Source organism: Chamaea fasciata, unplaced genomic scaffold (genome assembly GCF_029207755.1).
Source record: "Chamaea fasciata isolate MVZ Bird 193981 ecotype frontalis unplaced genomic scaffold, bChaFas1.0.hap1 SCAF_6, whole genome shotgun sequence".
In the NCBI taxonomy this organism is placed as follows: Eukaryota; Metazoa; Chordata; class Aves; order Passeriformes; family Sylviidae; genus Chamaea; species Chamaea fasciata.
The window spans coordinates 71,011,053-71,037,347 of record NW_027094091.1 but is presented as its reverse complement, the minus strand read 5'-3'; the positions used below and the strand labels follow the sequence as shown (position 1 = coordinate 71,037,347).

General features: G+C 43.4%; 1 protein-coding gene across 25 annotated transcripts in view; it reads right to left on the bottom strand.

Moving 5' to 3' along the window:
* Positions 1-26,295, bottom strand: part of ANK2 (ankyrin 2) — a 181,915-nt gene that overhangs the window by 93,533 nt on the left and 62,087 nt on the right. For all 25 annotated transcript variants that reach the window (XM_066184811.1, XM_066184814.1, XM_066184835.1 and 22 more), the window contains exons 2-5: positions 22,144-22,245; positions 15,555-15,653; positions 14,935-15,033; positions 2,033-2,131 (exon numbers count right to left, since the gene is read on the bottom strand). In XM_066184811.1, the coding sequence (XP_066040908.1) occupies positions 2,033-2,131; positions 14,935-15,033; positions 15,555-15,653; positions 22,144-22,245 (399 nt within the window). The remainder of the gene's footprint in view (positions 1-2,032; positions 2,132-14,934; positions 15,034-15,554; positions 15,654-22,143; positions 22,246-26,295) is intronic.

Genomic DNA, 26,295 nt, shown 5'->3' with positions numbered 1-26,295 from the left:
CTGACAAAACAGCTGAACTGTAAAGATTATTCTGAGATTGGGGCTACATAAGGTGTTGAAATGGCTTAATGCATTTGCCTTTTGCCTCTGGGAACATGAGAACAAATCCTGGATTAGAGACTCTGAAACCCAGCTCATCCTTACTCTCCTTTTTTATCTGCACATATAGAAGTGTGAGAGGAAATGAAACGAATCCAAAGGCAGCGCAAGTTTCAAGGCCTCAAAGACAAGTTCATCCATTCGATTTGCACCATTTCATCTTGCATCCTCTCTCTAGAAGGACACAACTCTTTCTGCCTCCCCTCTCCTACTGGCTCTGGAAACTGAAGCTTGGAGACAGCTTTTCATTTCCCTCACCTCCCATGAGGAGGGCCAACTTTGATGCTAAAGAGAAGGACCTCCTCCCAGTATTTCAGCAGCATCCACAGTTCAGGCTGCCATCCTACCTTCCTGAATGTACCATTTCTTCATCCTATTAACGAGATGAACCCTGGGCAAGTAGGAAAGCCGTGGTGGCTCGGGCCTTCTTCCAGGAACACGCACGCAACCATGGAAACCATCAGCAAGACCTGAACCTACAACTGGCCTAGTTAAGCAGTACAGCGGTCAAGAGCCTTTACTTTACAAACTACACTGATCTGTCTGATGAGACAAATTTGGAGTCAGGGTCAGGGCAGCAATATATTTTATTTTTTCTCCTCTGTCTTTTTTTTTTTTTTAATAAAATCTGACTACAGCGTGAGTTCTGTGGATGTCTGCGTTCAAACAGAGACCACGTGAACGACAACCATCTCACAATTCTTGTAAAACGGATGAATTCCCAGCCAGCAGGAGTTACTGGGAGCTGGCTGCCAGCAGGTGACTGTGGGCCGCAGCAGGGCTGGGCTCCTGGAGAGCCCCAGTTCCACCTGGCTCCTTCAAAGGAGTGTGTTTCTGCCACGTTGCCTGGCAATCCTATGGGATTTTGTATTTCAGAAAGCTGACATGTAATGTGATCGCCACATCTACGAGGGGATTATTTTATGAGCTGTCATCAAACAGTACAGTGTCCACTGAGGGAAGGGACAGCAAGACAGCTGTTAACACTGACAGGTTTGAAGGGAAGGAGAGGGAGCATAAATGCACCAGCATGTCAAATTCATCCACTCGTGAAGGCAAACCATAAAGGGAATCCTGGACAGCCCAGAGAACACAACAAACATGAACAAAAGCTCTGGCCAGAGAGGAATTTCGCTACAGCTACTTCTCCCGGCACATCCACATCCATAGAGCAAACAGGAAGATGACACACTTTGCAGCACAGAGCCTGTGCACTCACTCCCTTGGCTAGGACAAAGAACATTTGGCAGAAGGAGCAATCAGGATGAGCACAGTCCTAATGACCAAGGAGTTTTCTCCATTGCCCCCAAACCCCCTCAAACGCAGAAGGAGGCTTGTGGGATTCAGTTCCTCTTGAGATGGAGTCTCCTCTCTCCAACTTAGGTGTCTCTCCTAACGGAGCAGGTTTACAATCCTGATCCCCAGTTAATACCACCCCTGTGTCTATTTACACCCACATGGTCCAGCAGCAGGAGTAAAGCGTCCGTGGAGAAAACAGCCTGCCAAGCTCAGGGATACAATCCTTGTCAGCCACTTGGTTTCCAGTTTACACTGGTCACAGCCGATAACGAACGCTCACGAGTTACACCGAGTCACAGGAGAGCCTCAGAATCAGTGTAACTTAGGGGAACAGCAGCAAGAGGCTGGAGCAGGTGACCTCCCAGACGGTTCTGTGAACCCACCACCACAGAGAGCCTCAGCACTTCTGAATTGAACTAAAATCCCAAAGAACCAGGTGCTGCGTTAATGGCTGGACTCAATCGGACAGGGGTTTCCCAACCTAAACAACTCCGTGATTCTAAAAGGAAGCCTGCTAGCAACTACCTGTTGGTGCCAATTGACACAGACAAGTCCTCTGGACACAGCCCACACACTTCGGACTTCCACTCATCTGAACACACGGGCAAAGGGAAATATGAGAAAACGCCCTCACCTCGGTAGCTGTGCTTTGGTTGGCTCCATTCTCCAGGAGATATTTCACCACCTCGATGTGGTTCTCTTGAGCTGCCATGTACAAAGGAGTAAAGCCATTCTAGGAGGGACACAGGAGAAAACAGTGTCACTTGGAAACGACACGTGCCAACAGTGACGAACCACAAACGGACACGCAGCTAAAAATGCATTTGCGTTCTTGCAATTGAATGTAAGAAGAACTGGCTTGTATTTTTCCCTTAATAAAGTCACGTTCAATGTCATTTAAACCCACAGAACTCTCCATGCTTTCACACTCATTTTCTTCTGACGTATTCTAAGGAAGCAATGGACGCACTAATTATTAATACAGCTATTCCTTGCTGATAATGCTCAGGGATGTAAAGCTGGCAATAAAGTTTTATGCAAGCTGACAGGAAAGCAAGAGTTTCTTCCATTTATTACATTTACTTAACCGAAGACGTCATCCCCTGGAGACCATGAAGTCCAGACCTTCTGACAAGCTCGGTAGAGATGGCAAAGGCTTAACATGCCATGTAAAATTTTGTAATGCATAAAACATCGCAAAGCATCCGACATAAAGGGTGCTTTGTGATTTATGACTGCAAAGGAACAACTGCATTTCTGACTATACGGCAGCTTCAGCCAGCATTTCGTAAAAAACATATATTAAAATGACCTAAATTTATTCAAAGGATTTGCCCTGGATAAAACATAATTTTAAAAAATTATATTCTAAGCCAACCAATCTACGGTAGAAATGTGACTTCTTCCTTCACAATAAAGTATTTTAATGCAAACAATTGTAATTCATTACCTACAAAATCTTGATGAAAGAAAGGCATGGAAGCGAGCTGTCTGCCTGACCAATAATTTATTTGTAAGAGTTTTTAGGATTTCTAAGAAGACCTTAGAAAATTCCTCAGTTTTCTGTAGATTACTATGTAACATAAGAGAACATAATCGCCTATACTTTTGGCTTGAAATGTCACTTTTAACCAGAAAAAACCCTAGTTTGTAGTTTGTAAAACATGCAATTTATTTGATTTTTTAATATCTTGTGTGCTGTCACACTGAATAACAGGGTTGTGCATTCACAAAAGCAACCAAAATTAATACAAATATGACGACAACTAAAAACCTCGGATCAGAGAATCCAATATTATTCTTTTTAGGAAACCTGCTGTGGAAAACATTCCAATAATTTCCTAATTAAATGAAATCCCATTTTTCAGTCACTAGATACTACAGAGATTGTACAACTGATGTCTTTACAACCCCCCTCTGTGTTTACAAATGCAGAGGACTGTTCAGGCGATAAACATAATTTATATTGTGGATGTAATGTGAGATCTGCCATAAAAGTTGCAGCAAATCTTTTAATGCTGCTTTGCTTAATATTCCGGCATTTCCATCGACAACCTTGGCACGCGGAATTTAAAATCGGCGCCCAGAGAACACTTAACGGCAGCTCAACGCCAAAACCTGGGGGATGTATTTTGAGTGGCTTTGCACAGGAGTCAGTTAGTATCCAACATTCTCAGAAATCATTCAAATGATGGACTCTTATTATAGCCACAGATAGTGTGACCACCGTGGTCTGCAGGCCCATCACACCACAGGATCATCATCTGAAACCATGGCCAAAAGACCTAGAAAGGTAATGGAGTAGGGACAAACACAAGTTTCTGCATTTCTGCTGGAAAAATAAACTGCGCACAGAGGGAATGATAAGTTAGAGAAGAACTCTGCAGAAAAGGCCCTGAAGGTCACTGCAGTCTTCCAGAGACTGGTCACTGGTCAAGGAGCTCATTCTGCTGTAATAAAGACAACCCTTGTACTGGCACAAAAATATATCTCCCTAGGGAAGCTATCTTTCTTTGAGAAAAGACTAATAAAAGGTGGTGCTCCAGCTGGAAAGGGCAAAGTGAAGGAAAACAGTCTCAAAAGGGAAGGGGGAAGGTCTGTTCTGCATGATCATGATGCCTAAAACAAAACAAACAAACAATAAAAAAAAAAGCAGAGTTTACAAGGCTGCTGGAGGGAAAATTCAGGTTAGACATCAAGAAAAGCCTCTTAACAATAAGGTCAGGCCAACAGGCAACTTTCCTCCTCCCAAATCACTGCTAAAACCAGGCAGCAAACTGGAAGCACACAGAGCCAGCCTCTCCCATGCCCCCTCTGGGGAAGGAGCTGGGGACTCAGGGACCTCTGGTCTCCCGGCTGCTGCTCAGACTGCTCTTAACAGGGAGGGGGAGATAAGAGACCCCATCACAATCTAAAACGAAGGAAAGCTGTTCACCGAGTAACTGGGAAGGTGCAGGGCATTGCCAGGCAGAGGCATGAGCTGGCAGAGGGAATTAGGAACAGATTGGGTTGTTTTCCAATGCAGTTGTAGGGAACAGCACAGAGGAAGCTGCAGGTAACCGAGCTGGCTCACTGCTCCAGCTTTCCTTCCCAGTCCGGAAAGAACCAACGTGGCAAGACCACGAGGGAGAAGTCGTAGTAATTTTCCACTCTCCTCATCAGCATTTTAGTGGTAAGGTCTAATCTTTCAAATGTAATACATGCAGTTTGGAAAATCCTTCCAGCTCGGAATATCACAAGGGTCACAGCCACTGAATTGGGTGAATATGACAGCATTCAAGCCACAGTAAATCAATTTGCTTAAAAGCTTCGAAGAATCTTATTTTTTTAATCAACTCAAGTCCCTATGGTTGTGGAACAGAACTAGGACAATAAATCCTGGATTAGGAGACTATAAACAATGCGTCCATGACTTCATGACCTTTTAATACCAAGAAATACTACATGTTTTTCTACACAGACATCCAGAAGAGTGCCCGTTCTATCATACCTGCGCTATGATCACACCTGAAACTAGAGCAATTAGGAGAAAAAAATTCTTGCACATCAAGTCATAGTATCTCTGTTTTCCTTCAGGCTCTATTTATAGTCTGAAACTACTGTATATATTTTGCTGAAATCTGGCTCATTTTGGGAATTACAGCATGCAATGTGAGAAACTGCCTTTTACCAGACACGCTGGAAAAGATTCCCCTGAACTTCTCCCCCTGGCAAGGTCAAGCCTGACTTTGTCTGCTGGCAGGGAGAAGTCTGCTTGCTCAGTCTGCTTTCAGCGAAGCTCTGGTTTCAGAGCTTCTAATTGCAGTGTCCCCATCTGCAACAGTCCTGGCCCTCGGCCAGGAAAGTCCTATTTTAGGATTCCCAATATGCCTGCTCTCCTTGGCAGAGCTGTGCCCAGCGGGATTACAGGCTAGCCCTGCTGGAGCTCTTCCTTCTCCCCTGGCCGCTGGACCCCAGGTGTTCCAACCTCCTTCCCACCCACGAGGTTTCTGTGATGTGCCTGTCTCTCTGTCTCCTCCACAGCAGGTTTCTCTCTCAGCCAGTCCTGCACTTCCTCAATAGAAATGCCACAAAAACTAGACCCTTCCCCAAGTTTCCTTTCCTTCTGTCAATCTAAAATCCCCTTCCCAGTTTCTCAGCTTTTAGTTGCTAAGATCTGTACACCAACACTTCACCTCTCTGTTCTGCTTCTAGAGATGGGTCAAAGCTCAAAATCCCATAGCTCCCCAAACTAAAGAAAACACTTCCCCTTGACTTTTGCTTCATTATCCTGAAGTGTCTCCTGCTGAATCCCTGACATACCGGGAAATGATTCTCCATGGCCATACTGCAAGCGAGACTGACCTCTCCCTTTAGCATATGAAATAGCACTCAGCAAGTTTCTTGGGCCAGTGGTGGGCACTTTTTTATTTCAATAAATTTCCCTGCAGTTTATGCTCCCATGCCATCCAGAATTAAAGGAAGAATGCCAACTGTGACCTGGAAAAGGAGAACTGCACTACGTTTGTCTTTCCCGTAAAGCCCAGCTGTGCTATCATGTTCTGTCTGTATGTTTAGGTTGGGTGCATCATCTGAAAAAATCAAAATTAATTGTGTAATGATATATAACATTCATTTTCCAACAATGGTTTCATCAGAGTACTCCTGGTAAAGGACGGAATACTCCAATTTCATTACCCCCACAAATGTGTACTGCAAGATGTTTACCGCTATAATATAAAGTCAAAATGAGAAATCATCACTAAACAGAGTGTATTTCATATTCCATTCTTTCTACTACATCCACTGATTTACTGGCTAATTGGAGAAAATGAGTAGCTCTCAAATGATTCTTCAAGCTATTAATGTAAATTGGCAAGTCTATATATGACTCAGAATTTGTATCATTAAATTGTCCCCGAGCCCTAATGAAGAACACAGGCTGAAGAAGCAGAGGGATTATTAGAGTGCTGAGAAAATCATGCAGTTCTATGGCTTGGTGGAGGTTTATTTCACGGCAGGCTTTCAAGGAACCAAGGTTCCCCTTTGCATGCAGGACTGAGCTGTTAGCTGTGGACTTCAGTCTCCATATACCTACAGAATGCATACACCTTATGTCCACATATATATAGGAATATATATTTTTTTTCATACTGATAAGAAAAGATAAAATAGAGTCATATGATCTCTACATTTTGCCTGTTTGAGGAGGATTCATGAGAGTTAGCAACATACCCTTTGACTGAATAGTTACCATAAACCCAGACGAACGTAACTATTTTCTTTTATAGGCCCCCAGGAACTGCTTAAGATCCCATCAGATGACAGAGATTACCAGGAAAGAGAAGAAAACTGGCCCCTCATCCAATGGTTTACATGCAAATGCTCATTTCTACTTGGTTTTACTCAATAAAAACAGATATTGACATGAAGGATGAGACAAGGCTGAGACAAGCTTAGATTATTCATCAAACAGCTCACACACATTTAGAAAATCCGTGTGACTCAAGGTCCTCTGCTAAAATACTGTTTCGTGCAGTAAGACCATGAACATTTGGGGGGCTTTCGAGTTCAAGACCTGTTTCATGGTTTTTTCTATTCTTCAGAATATTGCTCCCTTTCAACAAGAACAGTAAGTTCCTGATCTAAATCTTTATTCAGCAACAGACAATTCACGTGTTTTCCCCATTTTCTACCGGTACCAGTCTAAACCGGTGACACCTACGCCTCACCTTCGCAGTTCTACCTGCAGGCACTGGTTTCCTTATCCCAGTTGCCAGGAATGTCTGCAGAAGAGGAAATACCTCCAGCAAAGGTCATTCTATCTCAAATAGGCGAACGTTACGCAGGGAAGGAAAAGAACAGAAGCAGTGGGCACAAACTGAGCATCACTTTTTTACTATGAGGGGGACCAAGCATTGGCACAGGTTACTCAGAGCGTCCATCCTTGGAAATACTCAAAAAAACCAGGACACACTCCTGGGCAGCTGGCTGTGGGTGACCTTGTTCAAGCAGAGGAGGGGACAAGATGAGCCCCAGAGGTGTCTTCCATCCTCAGCCCTGCCATGACTCAGTGAAAAATCCTCCAACAATCCAAGCAACAAACTAACTGGAATCAATGAAATATGAGGGGGACAAATAAATGCAATCTGCAAGCTAAATTCAAAGTACACATCTTGACAGAACCATCAATATCACAATTCTGGGAGCTTTGCTCAGAGCATTGCGCTCGGAGCATTATTTCCAGCCAGTCTATAAATAAACCCTTCATAAGAGGATTATATCCGAGCAGGAAAGATTCTCTGTATAAAAGGGTGAATTGAGGATAGATCAAGGTAGCTATGTTAATTGTTTGAAGTCTCTTTTTTGGTGCTCTTAGCTTACATCAAAATCCAGGATTTTAACACAGCAGTAACTTGAACAATTATTCACCTTCATATTCCTTTTTCCATTAAAATATATTTTCCATGAAACAGATAATCCATACTCTTTTTCATGAAAAAAAGATCTCATAAATAATTGAACTATGACATCTGTATTTGCATTCAATCTAACAGCAACCACGACATTTGTGAAGATAAAGGGATAAGATAAAGGGAAACCCATATAATTTAATTTTAAGGTGCCTAAGGAATATCACTTTGTCGTGCAGTCAACAGGAAGCGGGCTGCTCTGAAGAAAGATTGGGCATGTTCAAATCAAGAGCTCCTATATCCGCATTACGAGAGAGGTTCAGTGAAAACACCTTTTCGATACATCCACAACCCAACGAAATGCTGTGGATTTCTGACGAAAGCACCACGTGTTTTCAGAGCAGAATCTCTCCTCCACTCCTCCAGGCGAGCAGTGCATTATACATCCACTTGCCTGGGCTATCACTTCCTTTTATAACAAAGCTGGAAAGTGCTGGTAAGGATGACACAGAGATTAGATGTAAGTATCTGAGCACATGGAAATGCAGGATGTGGAGTGGCACATCCCTAAGGGGGAAGAAAGCTCCTACACTCTGACCTGCTGTAAAATCCCCCAGAAGAATCAGCCAGTTGTTTAGATGACAATTCTTGCATCCATCACACATGGCAGATGCTGAGGCCTACAGAGCGCCATGGATTCAGGGTGAGAAAGGTAGTCAGGAACAAGATAAAAACGACTGGATTTAAGGAGGCTGGACACTGAACTGGTCCAAACAGTAAAAAAAAAATTAAGAGTATTTACTTGTTTGAGAGAGCAGATGATAAACTAACTTGTAATAAATATTTCTTTTTTAAATGTAGTGACACAGAAGCCTGCACTGGAAATAGCACCACCCCTTCAGCTGTCCCACGAATTCCCTGGTAATATAAATAGCGTTTGCCACTCTAAACTTACACCGTGGCAATCATGACAAAGCCTATGGATAAATGATGCTGCCTGGGCTGTGAAAAACTTGGCAAATTCATTCATGAGGGATCACCCAGGACTCCGAGAGCAGCACCACGTATGTGACACCTGCTGCCTCCCCACTGCAAGGCCCCTCTCTGGGGAAGCGTGAGGCAAAGACACTTCCGAGCCCAGATGCTGAGTTTAAAGAGCACAAATATTCTATTTCTGCAGCTTCAAAGATCACAATTTCTTTTCCTCAAGAACAGCAAAGTAATAACAGTGCCTGAAACACGGCCAGGCAGAAATCAAGATGGTCTGTGCTCTGGGAATGGCATTCTTACACCAAGGGAGCCTGTAATAGAAATGGAGCTGATGGAGAAGAACGGGACGAGAACAGATCGGTCGTGCACAAGAAAACACCACCTTGATACTGGGCACAGGTGAGGGCCCAAAGGCTTGGTCAGGGAAGAGTCTCAGATTTGAATCTGGGCACTCATCCAAAACTGCATCTGAGGTTTGCCTTCTGAAACATGGCAAGGGGAAAAGCAGTCCTGAAAGCATCCATTTATTTGGTGTGGCCGAGAGCTGGAAGGAAGACAATACTGGGCTAAAACAACAACAACAACAAATGTTTCTACGTATTTGGTTGTGGCTCAGTCATCCCCACACTCATAAATATCCATGGCCAACATTTGCACTGCCTGGTTCTCACAGTCACCACTGCATCATCCCAGCAGGGGAGAAATACGGTGTGTTGGTTTGCTGAGCCCTTACCCTTCCGACTGACCTCTTGAGTTCCTGCAGTCTCCTAAAGCTAGTGTGTTCTAAGAATTATTGACTGAAAAAAAACCCCACTTCTTGTTTCAATCAGAATCTTTCCATCTGGACCATTCATCCTTTCGTAGCAGTAAATTGACTAAGATATATACTGTAAATATTTTCGGTTCGTTTTCAGTGTTTATTGAAGCATTTGGGTTTTTTCATTCTTCTCAACGTATTACTTTTGTTTACATCTCCCAAAATCCATATTATCCTCCAGAAGGCATTTCTTCCCATTTTTTTCCCTTCCAGTGAAAAAATAATGGGCCTGCCCCTTTATTACATTAGCAATGACCAACGGTGGCTAAATGACTCCTCTTGACACGCAGCAGCTGAAAATCTGCCTCTCTAAATATATTGGCATAAAAGCAGAAAGCCCTGTCGGCGGAATTAAAACCTTTTGTCATAATGGAGTAGCAAATACTCCACAAAATGCGCTCCGTTCCAAAGGTTAGATTATCCTTACAACCCATGGGGAGAGCAATCCCCGGTGAAGCAAATCCTAGGGCATCGTGACAGAGACAAGCTGCTCACTTCTCTGAGAATCACCTAAATCCTCCCTTTGCTTTTGCGGTAACACGGAACGCGGGCGCTCACGGAGCGCGCATCGGGGCTGGAAAGGCGCCGCTCTAAGGATTGCTTCCATCGGGTGGGAGGTCTGGATGAGAATGCTTGAGCAGTCACAACAGCCTCTCCTGCACGTTGACCTAGGGAGTGGTGACCATAACGGGGGGGAACATCGAGCAAAAATATTGCTTGGCTAAAGTGTTCCCAATGCGCTTAGAGCAGGATGTCGAGGAAAGGAAACCGGAGGGCTTTTAAATAACAAAATCAGCTTGGGGGAGGACTGATTTATCTAATCCTTGCTCTCTGGATCTGGGTCACTTTAAATAATCTGATGATTAAAAGGTAGCTCCTCCTTTCGTGAGGGCCCCCATACAAAGCAGTGGTCGAAATGTAACCTACACTAATGGGGAACACGTTCCACTGTAAACTCAGCGGCAGGAATTTTGAAACTGAAGGGAATCACTTCTTTCTTAGGCCACTCTAGGGTATGACAGTTCCCTTACAGTTCCCAAACAGGAGCAGATTGTATTTCCTCATTTTGCCTTTTACTTTTCAGCTTTGTACCTCAGTCACTTGGCATTTGTCACAGCGCCTCATTCTAGGAGGTGCAACTCTCCACAGGAGGCTTTTCTTCACCTTGTGTGGAGTGGAAGAATGTCAGCACGGACCCATTCACTGAGGAAGGCACGGTCAGGACAGCTCAGCGGGGACAGTCTACAGGGACACTCAGTTATGAGGATTGCTGCAGTCAGGCTATCAGCACACTTGGAAGTGATTTCACGTTGATTTCCAGTGATCAGACATCTCTGATGCTTGCACATGAGTCAGATGGTCCAGGATGACTCAAAGAGAAAGCAACGGGGACAAAGAGTAATTTGTCAAAGGAAAGAGTTGGACTGACTAAATCTGGCGTTGTTTCTTCCACCTGGAGAAAATTCAAGTACTCGCATGAGAATTCCTAATACGTTGAAAACGTAGATCTCATTGAGAGGAAGAGCACAAAAAATACTTTTCTAATGCACAAGCAACAACTAAGACTAGATTTTGGGGAAAAGAAGTGATGCAGCTGTGGAAGAAGGGTAACGCTGGGCTCAGCAAAAGTGTGTGTGATAGGGGAATGGGCGCGGGTGGATGTGACGGAAGTGAGTAGCCAATTCCGCTTCCACGGGTCTGCCTGATGGAACATCCCAATGCTCCCTGAAGACTCTGCCTGAATTTCCCGCTGAAATTCCAAAGTATGTGGAGGATCACCCACCCAAGTGAATACGTGGCTCAGCATGCACGGCATCAGTCATCAGTCCATAGGATGTCGGAGCTTGTTCCGTTCCACAAGAAAACACAAAGCTCAAAGGAGCAGCCTGGATCACCCCCGGTGGATCCGTTACCTACTGTGCATTCTCCTTCACACCATCCCTGCATTATCAACAAGTGCAGCCTGGTCAGATCTACACAGGACCAAAGTCACGGTCAAAGGAGACAAATCGCAGAAATCGAGTTTTCACCTGATGACACCTGTCTCGATCTGCTCACTGAACTGTGTGTGGAGTCAACCAAGCAAAGCGCTTGTAGATACTCACGATATACATACATTTACTATTTGAAATTCTAGCAAAAAATCCAAAAAATCCCACACTTGTCCAGTTCTAGGCGGAAATATGCCAGCAAAGAGCAGCATCTTTGGCCATTCTGGGTGCGCCCTCGTCCCAGGCTTTGCCTGACACGCGCTCCAGGAAGATGTGAGCTCTCAAATGGCACGCACACAACTGGAAGTGGAGCCACTCAATTAATAATCACCGTGCAATTAGGCTTCGCATCAAAATAGAAATTACTTCTCTAAAAATAGCGGCGATGACACGTTAGCTCAAAAGGAACAGAGTTTTTAAAAGAAGAAGAGTAACAAAATAGCAGCTCTGAAGGCCAACAGAAAACTGAAGGGCAACGCAAAGTAATCTGATAGAAACCCAAAATCTATAAAATCAGAGCCCAGAACGCTTAACAGCCTCAGATAGCACAGACGGGGTTTGTAAACCCAGTGGTTACAGTGGCTTTAATAGCATTTCCTGAGATAATTCTGTTATCTTGCTGTTGCAAGGAACTGGAAAATGAGTGTGGTGTTTCAGATGTCATTGCTTGTAAGTTTTGATAAAGGCCAGGCTTTTTATGCAATTAAATGGAGAAAACGAAAGGAAAAACAATAAACTGAACAAGGTCAAGTTGCAACTACTTCTTCATCTACCGGTTCACCATCAGAGAAGAAATTTTGTCACTGTGGGAAATTGTCATCACTGAAAACAAGAATTGCCTTGACAGACACTGAATTCTTTAAAGAGGAAGTGATGCAGCAACCAGAGCAACTCTCCTGGCACCAAATCACTACCAGCAAATGGCATTTCACAGGGGCCTAAAAAAAAATAAAGCGTGAAATAACAGAGATATCAAGGAGAAGATGCGATACACCCTCAATAGCAACAACTTCTGCTAGAAGATTTAGGGGTGACAATACGGCACCTATTCTTAAAAATGGAATTGAGGGAAAATGTAAAAATGAGAAATCGAGCATTTCAGTTGTAATTTCCCACTTTTGTATTCCATTTTACCTTTAATTTGTATTTTTGCTCATTTCTCACTTCCCCGATTAAGCTCTTTCCCAAAATAATTTTCTTCTCCTGTTTTTCATCAGTGATAATGTTTCTAGACAGGAAAACCTGAGATTTTGTGAACTCAAGCGCATTCTGTTCAGTCATTCTTTCTCCTTTTTTTCCTATCCAACTTCACATTTTTCTTCTTTTTTGACCAGCTGTAGTTAGGCATGTTTGAACCTTACTTCATCCGCTATCATAAACCACACGTCTATTCTTTATTAATTTTGGAGTTTCTGGGTTTGTTGGTTTGTTTTTTTTTTTCTACGTAAAAATTTTCTACAACATGTGATTCTAAAACATGTCAATGCAACCCTGAGCAGAACGGCAGCATTCATCAGCCTCATTCCATTCGTGGAGCATAAAAAAGTTACTTTATAATTAAAGGGACACTTTCCACTGGAATGTCTCCTTTGGTGGTGCGGCAGAAAGAGCCTCTGAATTATCTCCTGCCTGAAGCAGCTATCACCCAACTTATCCATCTCCTCTGGAAAAGCACAGCAGGCCAGAAAGACACAACCCCAAAGCTGGATGACACCGCATTAAGGACTCCCACTCCCGGCCAAGTCGACGGGACTTGTTTAATTAAGACAACAAGGCACAAAGGCAGGACATCTGTATGCCAGCAGTTCCAATCCATCCAGCCTGGAGGCAACCAGGGAGCAGTAATGGGGAAAATGTCCAACATCAGATTAACTCAAGTCAAGTAGCAAATGCCTGTTAACAGCTCTGTGTACATGACACAAAGCATCTAGAGCTGACAATATACGTCTTTAAAACTAGAATAGTATAAAAAGTAATACCTGCGAACACATTTTCAAATCCTAATTGGATTTTCTTTTTTTTTAATTTAGCAAACCTCATTTATAAAAGCCCTTAGGAAGACTTTTTGAGGTATAATGCTGCATGAAAGCGTTATTTTTTAACCATAATTTCTCCGACCATGCTCAAAACATTAAAGATTTTTTTTACCCTCTAATGCACATGAAAAGGCTGATAAATGTATGAAGAAATCGTCCAGCTTGTTCATTATGAAAGGAGTTTGCTAAATTTTTGAACAAAGGAAATACATTTCTTGTCTTTAACGGGAATAGAGCATGGGGAACAACAGACCATCAGCTGTCCTGAGAGAGCTGTTCCATCATTTTGGGGCAAAAAGCATAATAAAGGATATATTTTTAACATCTCGGAGTCAGGCAACTTAAAACTTTTTTCAGTTTCTTTCTCTTAAAATGTGCTAAAAGGAACAGACAAACATTCATTTTGTAAAGCCACTTATTCATCTCCTGCTCTCTACTTACCTTACCCTGACCACGGTGAACGTGTAAAATCAAACAACAGGAAACCCTCCAAGTCCCAGGAATGGGTAAGCAAGGTATGGAGCTAGTGCTGGGAAAATGTGGGGTTTTTTGGAAGATGTCACCAGCCAAGAGCTTCAGAACAGTGAAATTTCTTTATTATCTATACCACCTGCTCAGCCCCTCATAGCTACAGACAGCTGCTGTAATTAAGGCAGCATTTACAAACGTTAATCAAATTATTTATTTGATAAATGGTTCTTAATCCTAATCAAAGGAAATAACAGGTAAGGGACGCCACCCTGACCTCTGGTATGTTTTGGAAGACCAGACAAGTTTCATGTCAGTGGAAATAAGAGGGCAGTTTTTACAGCTGGTTTTCCTGCCAGGACAAGGTGATTTTCCCCAGTTCCAATATACATCCCAAACTTTTGATCGAAAATTCTTTCTGATCACACAAGGAAGGAGTTTGGAAGCCTGGAGTAAGTTACCTGCAAGCTTTTAGCCAAAAAATAACCATAAAAAGCGATTGTACAAATCAAGCCCTTGAGAAATTATCTTCTTCGTAACTGCTCACCAAATTCCACTCAAATACAATATTTATACACTTTGAAATCTTTTAGGAATTCCCAGCATGCTTCTGTAAGTTGCTCCAGAAATTTTTCTATCACCAACAACAGGAGTTCCTGTACCTCACAATGAGCACACAATGACTTTAATTCAGCATTTACTTTCATTTTACTTATAAGAGAACGCCTCAATTTGATTCATTTGTCAGGCTTGGATGTTTAGAAGCAGTGTCCAATGCCTCAGATCTTACAAGAGCACACCAAAAAAACTTTTAGAAGTGAGAAGGGAAAAGAGCATCCTACCTGAGATTGTGCATTAATATTGGCTCCTTCCTTCACCAGAACTTTGACAACTTCAGCTTGTCCTGCTAAGGATGCAATATGCAGGGCTGTATTCCCTTTCTGTTAGAGGGAGGGGGAAAATGCAAGTCATTATTACTCTTCTTCAGGAATTAACTCAATCAGCAGGTTTTTTTATAGCATTCACGTGCCCGTGCCTGCCTGTGGAAAGGCTAAAGGGAAAACAATTTATCCCACAGGTGTTTTTTTTTTTCCATTGTGCCCAGGGGTGAAAAGCCTCTGGATATGATGAAGTCAATTAATGATTTTCACAGATTTGAAAAAAATCTACAACTTGGAGCTATACTAATTCTCTTTAAAACAAGGAGGACCTGTCACTGGAAAAAAGGAAAATTTGGCATTGCTAAAAACTCCTAATGCTTCCCCTGCATTATACTACAAATCGTATTTTCCTCTTCATTCACTACCAACGAGCTTCAGCAAAGACAGCTCCTGGGCCATAACAAAAATAACGGTTTAAATATTGGTGCAATACTCATATTATTCTCTTATTCTGTCCTTTTGGGGGTTTTGTCTACGTTTCCCAAATGCCTCGAAGAAGCTTAGAGACGTGCGTTAATTACCTTAGTGGCAGAATCCACAGCCGAGCCTCTTTCCAGCAATTCCTGTACCAGTCCCACGTGGCCTTCTTTGGCTGCCAGGTGCAGAGCATTGAGCCCATTCTGTAAGCACAAGATCCATTACAAATATCAGATCCACATTCCTACCTCGCCCTGGGATAAGGAGAAGATTAGGAGGCGGAATACTGTTACATCTCTTAGCTGACTGTCTGCATAGGTCAGATATTTTGGAGATGGCTGTTGGAGCTGAGGCTCCGCGGGACAAACTTCTCTGAAAACATTTTTCTCATAGCAACAAATTAATCAGAGCAAACTGTGTTTTGTGAGTATCCAGAACAGATTCCTTATTTTCTAATAACTTCCCATTACCACAGACTACTACCTCCTCCCCTGGAGCCCAATATTTCAGAACTTGAGTGCATTTCTGCCTCACTTTACTGCAACCTTATGCAGCCCTGCTGAGGTTCCATCAATACTGATAAATCACAGGACTTAGCCAAATTTACACAGGATGTGTCTACTCAGTCGGGGTTATTCCATGCTGACACAGCCACCCTCAACTCTGGTCTCTCCTCTGGGACAACTGGAATCGAATAGAAACCCAAAAGCACAAATAGGCCAAAACGGCTCTTGATCACTTCTGACTTGAAAACTGATCCTTGATCTGGTGCTTCTGCTGGTGTCTGATGAGCACGTCCTCACTAAACTTCGAGGTTTTGCAATCTCGGTCAAAAAGGAAAAGAAAATTAATGAACTAAAAGCTGGGATCGTTGAAAAGGCAACCTAAGAAAGGCAGCATTTAAATCCTCTCCACGTTAAACAGGAACAGGATACTTTCTCTCATATAAATTCCTCCCATGGAAACTTCATCTCCCTCTTCCTAGTGTCCCCCTCCCGCTCAAGGAAAAAAATTAAATTGCAGTCTATCGTAGCTGAATTGCCAACCTGTTTTCCACAATCCTAAGGTATTTTTCATGCTCCATCAGGCAGGTGACAGCAACAAATACCGCCACTGCCTCCAGCACTCTCCCGGTTTCCATATTGCAGGCGTCAGGAGCAATGCTCAGGTGTCTGAGTAACCAGCAGCCACTTCAGCGCTGTGTGATTTTTATCACTTTGCTCGTCTCTGAGTAGCTCAGAGTCATTTCAATTGTGAAATAAGCAGGCAACTTTCTGACTTTTATTTGTCCATTCACAGAGGCAGTTGGAGCCTGTAATCCCCGGTGAGACTTTAAAGCACTTAGCACTCCACAGGAGGGATTTGATGGGAGTGGCTCCAATGGCTTCAGACAAAGCAATCCAAATGCATTTCGGCACTAACTCCGTTCGATTCCACATGCGTGGAAGCAGCACAGGCAGATTTTGTGGTCAAACTCAGAAGCGGAACTACGAGAAAAGCGAAGGGACTAAAGGCAGGCCACGGTCACAGGCTGCCCAAAGCAGAGGAACACCTTTCTGCAGCCCGGTAGTTCGGAAACGTTAATGAGAAATGCGGTTTCAAACCCCGATATGTGGGAAAAGCTGCAGCAACCTTATTCCAGAGGAAACGCTCCTACTACAGAGCTGCAGAGCCCAGGGGCAGCAGCGGTGCCATGCCCTGGTCAAGGATAAACCCTCAGCCAAAAATACGTGGCGAGGTTGACCATAATCACTGTGATGAGGAATACTGCACATGTCAGGGAATATTTTGCAGGCTAAACGTATATCAGCAAGCTCTGGTCTTTCTTGGGGTTTAACCTCAGCTGAGTATCAACTAACCATAATTACTGCCGACAGTGGCTGAGAGCTTTGATACAGTACTTTGTGGGGAAACACACGGTGTTCTCCTCACCATTTCAGAACAAAGACCCGTCCTCGTATCTGATCTCACAGGTTCTGCCATCAACACTCTCCATGTGAAACTGAAGGGCAGCTTGTCCTCCTCAAGGACGAGCTATTGCTGTGACAGGTTGTTAACTTTCCTCAGTCTTTGGGAACAAACAGCAGAGAGACTGCAAAATTCACGGCCCATAAACACCTCTGAATGCAAAAGGATGAGGATAAGCCTCTGTTTTAGTTTACCACGTGCCAAAATACGGAGAAAGCAAGGCTTGTCCCAGGGCTTAATAGCTAAAAATACTTGTATTCCTACCTGTGAGTCACATACTTGTTGATGCCACATTATGCACCTGAAAGTTGACATAGCTGCATAAATTAAGTTTCTTTGCAGCGCAGGACTTTTTAATTAATTAAAACATGAGCAAAACTAACAGTTGAAGTCCAGTAAAAAGCTTACAGGAGGAAACTCTGGCTTAAAAATAGGACTGTAGACATTCAAATTCCATAATCCCTTAAATAAAGCAAGCTGGGGTAAGCAGTAGCAAGCCCTGCACTTTAAACGCTGAGGGCCAGCACAACCGAAGCCTTAAAGCAACTTTTGTTCTCTTTCTCCCTCATCAGAACCAACGCTGCAATTATTTCCCAGCCCACGTGGCTGATCCCTGCTACTTCTGATGATGGAATCTCAGATTTAATCAATGCAACTCCTCCGTTCCTGTCAACTGGATTTTTGTAGCTCACAACAACAAAGGTTTCTGACACGTCCCTTTTTCTCTGCCCTGCCCACCAAAAAGTTGGGGAGGGTGAAATTAGTTGTCTGCTAAGCAAAACTGTGCTTCATAAGGACAAAGCCTGCACGTGGCGTAACTGCCGTTCTTCTGGAGACCCCTTGGTAATTTGAACTCTCATAAAATAATGCAATACCAAACCTTCCAGGCTGGTTCTTGTTTCTTGCACTTCCCTGCAGTGCCTGATTCCCTCAATTCTCCTTCTCCTCTGCCACTGAGGCAGAGATGTCAACACCTTCCACCCCATGGGGTGCTGCAAACATGCACGTACCACCGACTGCCCACAGCACTTCCAAGGTATTCTCACCACACTGGAAAAGTCCAGGGGTTTCTTGGACGTCCTAAAAATCACCAGCCTATTATTTTAAGCCGGTCCAAAGTCAGTCACTCATTCCCCGTAGGACAGGTACTGACACTGCTCTTGTCTGGAAATCACCCGCAAATATTCCCTGCTACCTCTGCCTTTGCATTCACTTGCTTCAAGGAGCAATCCTCACGCAAGGGAAGCTCTTTCATCACTGCCTGGTTCAGCATCAATCCTGCTGCGCCATTTACTCCTTCTGGGACATCACCCAGATCCAACAGCTTCTCCCGTTCCCACCTAACCCTGGTGTGCCAAAGCAAAGTGACACCACGGAAAAGCGACGTCCTGGCAGAGCGTCAGATCAACCTGTAGTTCAAAGGACATTTTAAATCAGCCAAGTCAGTGTTCTGTGGGTTTTTACAGCCTTCCCTCCAAGCTCAGCTCTAAGTGACAGGTATAGACAATAACTTGGCAGTCCTAGAAAGCTCACCTCACCTTCTGCTGGTGAGACTTAGTGAGGATGATAAAGAACTTAAAACACAGAAATGGGGAAAAGAAAGAGTTTGAAGGCAGTGGGGAAAAGGTTCTATGATAACGGCCCGAAAGCAAAGCATAACTTCAATACACAATGAAAATTAAAAAGCTTTAGTGACTGACTCTGTATGGTGGAGCTAACTCCTTTTGCCAGCAGAGGCAGAAACTAGAAAGCAGTGGCAGGGTCTTTGTTAAACTCAAATACTTTTCTCTCTTTAATAGATAGCTCTGCAAGCCGTCCTCTGAATAAATGTCTTGGGGAAGTAAAACGCGCGTGTGGTAACCTCTTCTCAAGAGACATTTGGGAAAGGGCACATCAGAGCTTTCTGAAGTCCAAATGTTTGTGGAAGTTTTTCCTAAAAATATCACAAAGAAATTGAGTGGACGGTGGGGGGGGAAAAAAAGCAAAACATGATCGGGTTATGAAAATTCTCCCTTTGTGTTGCTTTCTAGCCTAGGAAGTCAAGAAACTGAATTAACCTACGGAGTGACATCAAATGTGGTGCTGCTGACCTCATTATGCTACAGTGCTCCTTCAGACTCTAGCTGGCACTGCTGGGAGAGGCAGAGCCTTTCCACTTGGAGGGAGGCAGGAAGGGAGGGAGTAATTAACAGCTGTGCTCTGTCTCACTGCCACCAAAGAAACAGTAACCACATCCTAAAAAAACTACATTTATAGAGTAGAAAAAAGCTTTAAAGGAAACAGGTATTTCCAATGCCTATTGGTTATCCATCCTATAAAATACCAGGAATTGGATTTTTTTAAGGGACTCTTCATAAAACTGGGGGATTTCATCCCCTGACATTTCTAACTCTCTCCAGAAACAAACACAATCGATTTATGATTTCCAGGATAGATGACAGCGTTTGAATTCAGATTAAAGTAAGCAATTCCGTAATAAGTGAACTTGTTACGATGGTAGCGTTCAACAAAGCATATTTAAGTAATATCTAATCATTAACTATATAATTGTTTCCTTAACCACTCTCTGTGTTCAGTATAACCAGAAACAGTAAGCTCCGTCATATTTTGGCAACAGCTGTGTTGGGAAAACTCTTCGATCATCTATAAAGACATATCAATCTGAAAATTCAGAATCTGAGCAAAAAAAACCATTGAAACTGAAGAAAGAATCTCCTGGTGTTCTCTCCATTCAGGAAAGCTTATATTTAACATTATGTATGGTTTTCTCAGATGAGATCTAATCTAAAAATAGCATTTCACTGAGCAAAAAAACCCTGCACATAACAAGGCTTCATTTTTAAAAGAGCACTGAGATATCTCACTCTTAAAAATAAAACACACCCCTGCATTTTGCACACACTGTGTCTGCTTCCCCCTTTAGACAGCTGGAACACAATGACATGGGCACCCCTGTCAAGCCCTGAGGAGGAGACAAAGGAGGAGGAATAACTTGGGAGGCTGCAGTAGCAGCTGTCATGACTTACTCAACATTCCCTGACCTCTAGAAGAGGGAATCTGCTCCCACTCCCAACAAAATTCACAATACACCAGCGATGGCAGTGACCAGTGGGAGCACTGAGAGTCTTAGTTACCAAAAAACTCTGTGAGCAATTTTATACAGCACCAGAATCGGAACCTGCCAGAAGCTGAAGAGCTTGGTTGTGGCTCAGTGGATGGTGAAAGCTCTGACCTCACTGACACGGTGCAAGAGGAGCTTTGTCACCAGCTGCAGGTGGGAATGCACTTTCCACAGAAGATAAACCTGCAGCAACCTTTGCAATATTCCTCCCATAACCAGCAAGAGAATTTGAACATCGAGAAAAAAAAAAAAAAACTTTATAATTTCTGAAGTAATTATCACATTAACTGCGCTCTGTCCTGGGCGTGAATCTCTCTGTTAATATTGGCGCTTATTATAAAGACTGAAACTTGCTGGATCAACGTGACTCTAGCTTTACTCTCTCCTAACTGGGCAACTTGAAGTTTGCCAGGTCATGTCCCATATAACTTGGGAAGTTTTTCCTTGACAGTAAGTCTTTTAAAGGAAACCTTCTCCTAGACAGTAAGACAAGAACGTTTCTGTGTGTTCACAATAAGCAGAACAGGAAAAGCCCCCGCTCTTATCCTCCTCATCATTAAATTCCTTGGCACAGCAAACAGATCTGCTCTCCCTCCTGTGCCCCAGCATCCAGACACATGCCTGCTTTAATCATCTGCAGCTTTCATTCAGCAGGGAAGGTGAGGAGGCCAAATATTTTAGGTGATTTCATTCCTTATCCTCCCATTTACTATTTTTTTTTTCCTCAGTAGAAATAGTGTTCACTTTTCTGGGGGTTTACTTCCAAACGGCATAGTCATTGTCCAGTTAGTGGCCACTCTGATCAAATCTGGCTAAGAGTTAGGGGAAAGCTGGGCACCATAAACCCCGAGCTGCCAAATTCCCCATCAAAGAAACTGCAGTGATTTCACTAGAAAGCCAAGACACTTCCCAAAACTGATGCGGACACTTATTTGCATATTTAAGTCACAGTTAGAGTCTTATTAAACTTGATGGTTCTAGTCACTTAAATAAACCATGCAAATGTAGGTCCCTAAGCTATGAAACCAAAGCAATTGGACTTATAGGACGGACCTACAAAAGAGCCAAGCCAAAACACTGTATCACATTACAGTCACATCAACCCTGAAACTCCAATAGTCTCTTTTTACAGCAGTAATAACTTTCCTGAAAGGACAGACAGGACCTTAAATGCAACATTTCGGTACCTTTTACGTTATGCTGTAGACATGCTTGACCAGCGATAAAAACACGTTTAGTTTTGTGAAACAAGGTGCAAGCCCATGGCTACCCCTTTAGCCATCAGAGAGTAAGCAGAACTGCATTGCCAGTGCAGGTGAGAGCCAAGATTTTAATCTGCTTGGACAGGAGTTATTTGTGCAATTACAACTACACCCACTCAAGTGCTTACCTACCCCCCTGAGATCTCACAGAAATAACAAGGGAACTCCCAGACTCCCACACCTGAGCTCTCAGGGGATCAGGTGCTTCACGTGGGACGGCTAAGGAAAATCCATGGGCTGAGCACGCCACGTTCAGCAGGATAAAGACATAAATCGCATTTCTACGGTGCCCAGGTTTCTTGCAATTCACTCTTGCAAACTTGGGTCCATCAAATATCTTACCTGATTACAGGTGTTAATGTCTATTCCGCTTTTCAGGTATTCCACGACTTTGTCCAAATTGCCAGCTCTGGCAGCTCGGAGAAAGCTTGCATTGCTGTCAGACTGTAAATAGAGAAGAAAAAAATTCTCCAATTAGCCCCTGCTTAACCCAGAGCAGAGCTTCATCAGCGGTGAAAGGTTTCCACGTTTTATGCTGCGGGAGAATAAAACCGTGAAACAACTGAGTTTGAATTATATCTGCATTAATTAGCATATTTAAATTAGGCAATAATGGCACAAAAGAACTGCAGACCTGTCAGAGTGAGCAAAATAGAGCAATAATAGCTGACATTCAAAACTCAGCAAGAACTAAAAAAACCCTAAAAACCAACCATAAATCATAGTAACTGATACTGTCAACAAAAGAAAAATAAATGCATCAACTTGCTAACTATAGTTTTCTGAGGAATTACATATAAATATACGTTCTCTTTATATACATAATTTTATGTATTATTCACGTATTTATGTATGCTGTTGATAGATTTGTATGGACGCTATTTACAGGTTTAGATCTATTATTTTCAGATGTATGTGCTCAAGGTGGGCGGCAGGGCGGCACTGCACGTGTAGCTAACCTTAGAACAAAGCGGATGAAGTACTCAAGGCTGAGTATCTAAATCCAGGAGCACGCTGTAAACATTCCCATCCCTAAACTGCCTGCACTCGTGCGTTAAAAAGAGGTTTAGAAATCCTATAAAAATACGTGCTCGTCTTTCAGCCAGGTTCTGGGATGCACCACTAAGCAACGGAGCGCGGAACACCTCAGCCCTCTTGCCTTTGTCCGTGACACAAAACCACGTCGGCTGCTCGAAACCAGCCCGGATTTGGGTGTTCCCCCCACACAGGCAAACTGGCTACCGAGACACCTGAGGCAGGGCACAAACACAAGCCGTGCCACGGGAGCAATGAGCACGCAGAGTAAGGGTCTGGGAGCGCGTACAGGGACAGCAAGCGTCGTCCCAGTTAAATGAAGCGAGTGGGAGCGAGCGCAAGGAGCAGGTAGATGAGCCCGATGGCCGGTTCGCGGGGCTGTGAGCCCGGAGGAGGAGGACTGCCCGCGGGAACGGCTCCGGCTGAGCGTGTGGTCAGCTAATCCCATCTCCCTGTCACAAACACCGGGCGCAGCCGCTCCTTCACGTCACGAGGGTAACCTAAAAGCCTCCCACCTCCAGCCACTCATTTCAGCTGCCCGACCCATTCCGGTGCGTTTCTTTCGGCCACCCAAAACTTATCGCACTCGCTTCGCAATCCCCGATTCCAACCTATTTTAATCTGCAACAGATGGATGTCATCCTTGCAACTGTGCTACATGCCAAGACGAAAATATTCTCTTTTAAATTCCTTTCAGAAAACTTCAGCACATTTTCCACATCTTTTACTGTTAGGGAAACGGACCGTCTTTCTAAACGTGCAGCAGGGGGAAAGGGAAGGTAATGCAGGAATTTACAGCGACAGAACTTTTGGATAGCTGCAGGCCTCAGTCAGGGGAGCACTTGGCTGAGGTTTGATGCCAGTGCAGCTTTTGGCAGGAATCTGAAGGTTCCCTTTGAAGACAAAAGGATAGCTGTTGACACCCTTTCCTGGGATGAGGCTGTGCTCATAAAGACACCAAACTATCTTTTAATGTTTAAATATCCTTGGGAAAAAAAAATCGAGTGTCTTGGTAAAAACATTAACCAAGAACAAATACCTGAGTGCATGAGGGGTAAAGCTGGGCACTCCGGTTGGGAACAGCATCTTTGCCCTCTGTATCACAAACATTTTAACCTTCTTTCCCCCCATCTTTTTTTATGCTTTACTACTACGACAGTAATTTACCATTGCAAAACTACAGTCATCAGCTTTATACTTTTCAAAGGTTAAGAAAGAATGATGCAACAAATTACCACCTACAGCTTTGGGTTCTTAGGGATGAATCAATCACTGCTTGTTTTTCTTTCACACAGAATAACACAAAAAAAGCTAAAAATGCTGACATCTCCATCATTGCTGGAAGCTCAGATTGTAGCTAAGCCCACACAACTATATGCCATTTGTTTCTGGCTAAGAAGACACAAGCAGCGCTGTCCAGGTCGATTTTCATTTCCTTGATTCAGAATTTTATTACCTCATAATCAAATTACTGCAGTGTACATCACGTCACTTCATAACCCTTCCCACGCACCAAAATATTGATCAGAATGCAGAATATTAACTTCTTGGCTACATAAAGAGTAATCCAGCGATCCATATGCTTCATATATAAATTCCCATACAAATACCAGAGATTGGTTGCACGAAATATTTAAAAGATTCAGCACCATGTTACAAGGCTTTGAAGACTCAGACGTCGGGAGTACTCAATCAATTTTCTTTCCCAGTTGGCCAAATCTAATTTTTCAGTAGGTCGTTACTAGTTTGGCCTTCTCCCCATTCTTTTAATATTTTTTAAAAGCATTTCTGTCAGCGCTACTGTCTCAGACATTTATTCACTTTAGCACACTCCAAACGCGCATCGACGAAATCCCCTCGGTAAACGACAGCAGCAGTTTCCCGTAGTCTTACCGTGTCAGGAGACAATGAATTTGGATTGACTGTCGGCTTTTCCGATGGATTCTGCAATCTGTCGAAATGTTTTGTTCTACAGCCCCCACCCCCAGTCTCCAGAGCTCCTCACAGCCCATCACAGCCCTTTAAAGCCCCTCAGTGAGAGAAACCACCGCCTCTTGTGACTGGTGAAGAGAAACTGTCAACAAAACCGTGGTTTGAAGGCGCTTCCTTTCCAAGGAAGAAGACAAAAAGCACAGAGCCAGAGTCCCGTGCACCATATGCTATTTATCACATCTCCTCTTCCTAAGCACGCACCCCTGAGGGGTTTTCTTAGGGGTTTTACACGATGTAAGCACATCGCGCTTGAGAGCAAATGCTCTACCAGTGAGGAAAGGTTTACAGGAGAAGAGTTCACTACGTGAGCCCTGTAATTTGGGAAGCCCCAAAGCTGACATGCTGAATGCGCAAAGTCTCAGCTTTGAGACTGAGCAGCTCTGCCCAGCACCCTCAGCTCGGTGAGGCAGCATTAAGGCTCGTGTTGTGTCCATGCAGGGACTGAGGTCAGGCCATCAGATCAATACGTTATAAACCCAACACAGGAGTGTGGCATGAGGGATTAGAAAAGACTGAGCTGGTATTTTATAATATGGGATGAATTCACCATGTGTGGATTTAACCAGCCTTTTCTAATGCACTGCTTTCAATACATTTACAGGGACAGAGCACTACAAGTCCCCATTAACTACTTTTTTTTTTTTTTTTTAATTATGCTTGCAATGCAACTCTAGCACATGATATAGATACAAAGGTAAATGTATATTAGGTAAGAGAAGAAATTGTTCCCTGTGAGGGTGGGGAGGCCCTGGCACAGATTGCCCAGAGCAGCTGTGGCTGCCCCATGCCCAGAAATGTGCAAAGCCAGGTTGGACAGGGCTTGGAGCAACCTGGTCTATTGAAGGTGTCCCTGCCTGTGGCAGCGGGGAGAACTGGATGACATTGAAGGTTCATTCCTAAACCTATGACTTCTGAGGAATATTTGCTGTCATTGGACTTTGTAAAGACCTCCTATCTTTTAACTTTCCTTACGAACTTTTTACTGAGGATAGGTAATTCCAGCTATAAATGAGAATTTTCAGGCCACTAGGAACAGATAAACTACACTGATAAAAACATCAATACAAGCTTAAGTACACTTACAGCCCCAATACAAACATTATCTTGTAACTACCTGGCTGTCAGATATTGCATAAGGAAATACAAGAAATTATCAAGCGGCTATACGAATATATCACTGCAGATTCTCCCTCTTTCTTGCTTGTTACATTGCTGCAATTTAAGCCGAATTTGAAATATATATTTCAATAAATAAATAAATAAATGGAAAATATTATATATAAATATATGGAAATAGGTATTTTAATCAAATACTCAGACCTTCCCTTGTGGTTCCTCTGTCCCCACTCTAGCTGCCCTTCCCATTCCATTACGTACCACATCACTTATCGCACACAGCACACGCCTGTTTCTCGAAGACATTTTAGAGAGAAGTGCACAAATAAATCTTGAAATCATACGCTGTAC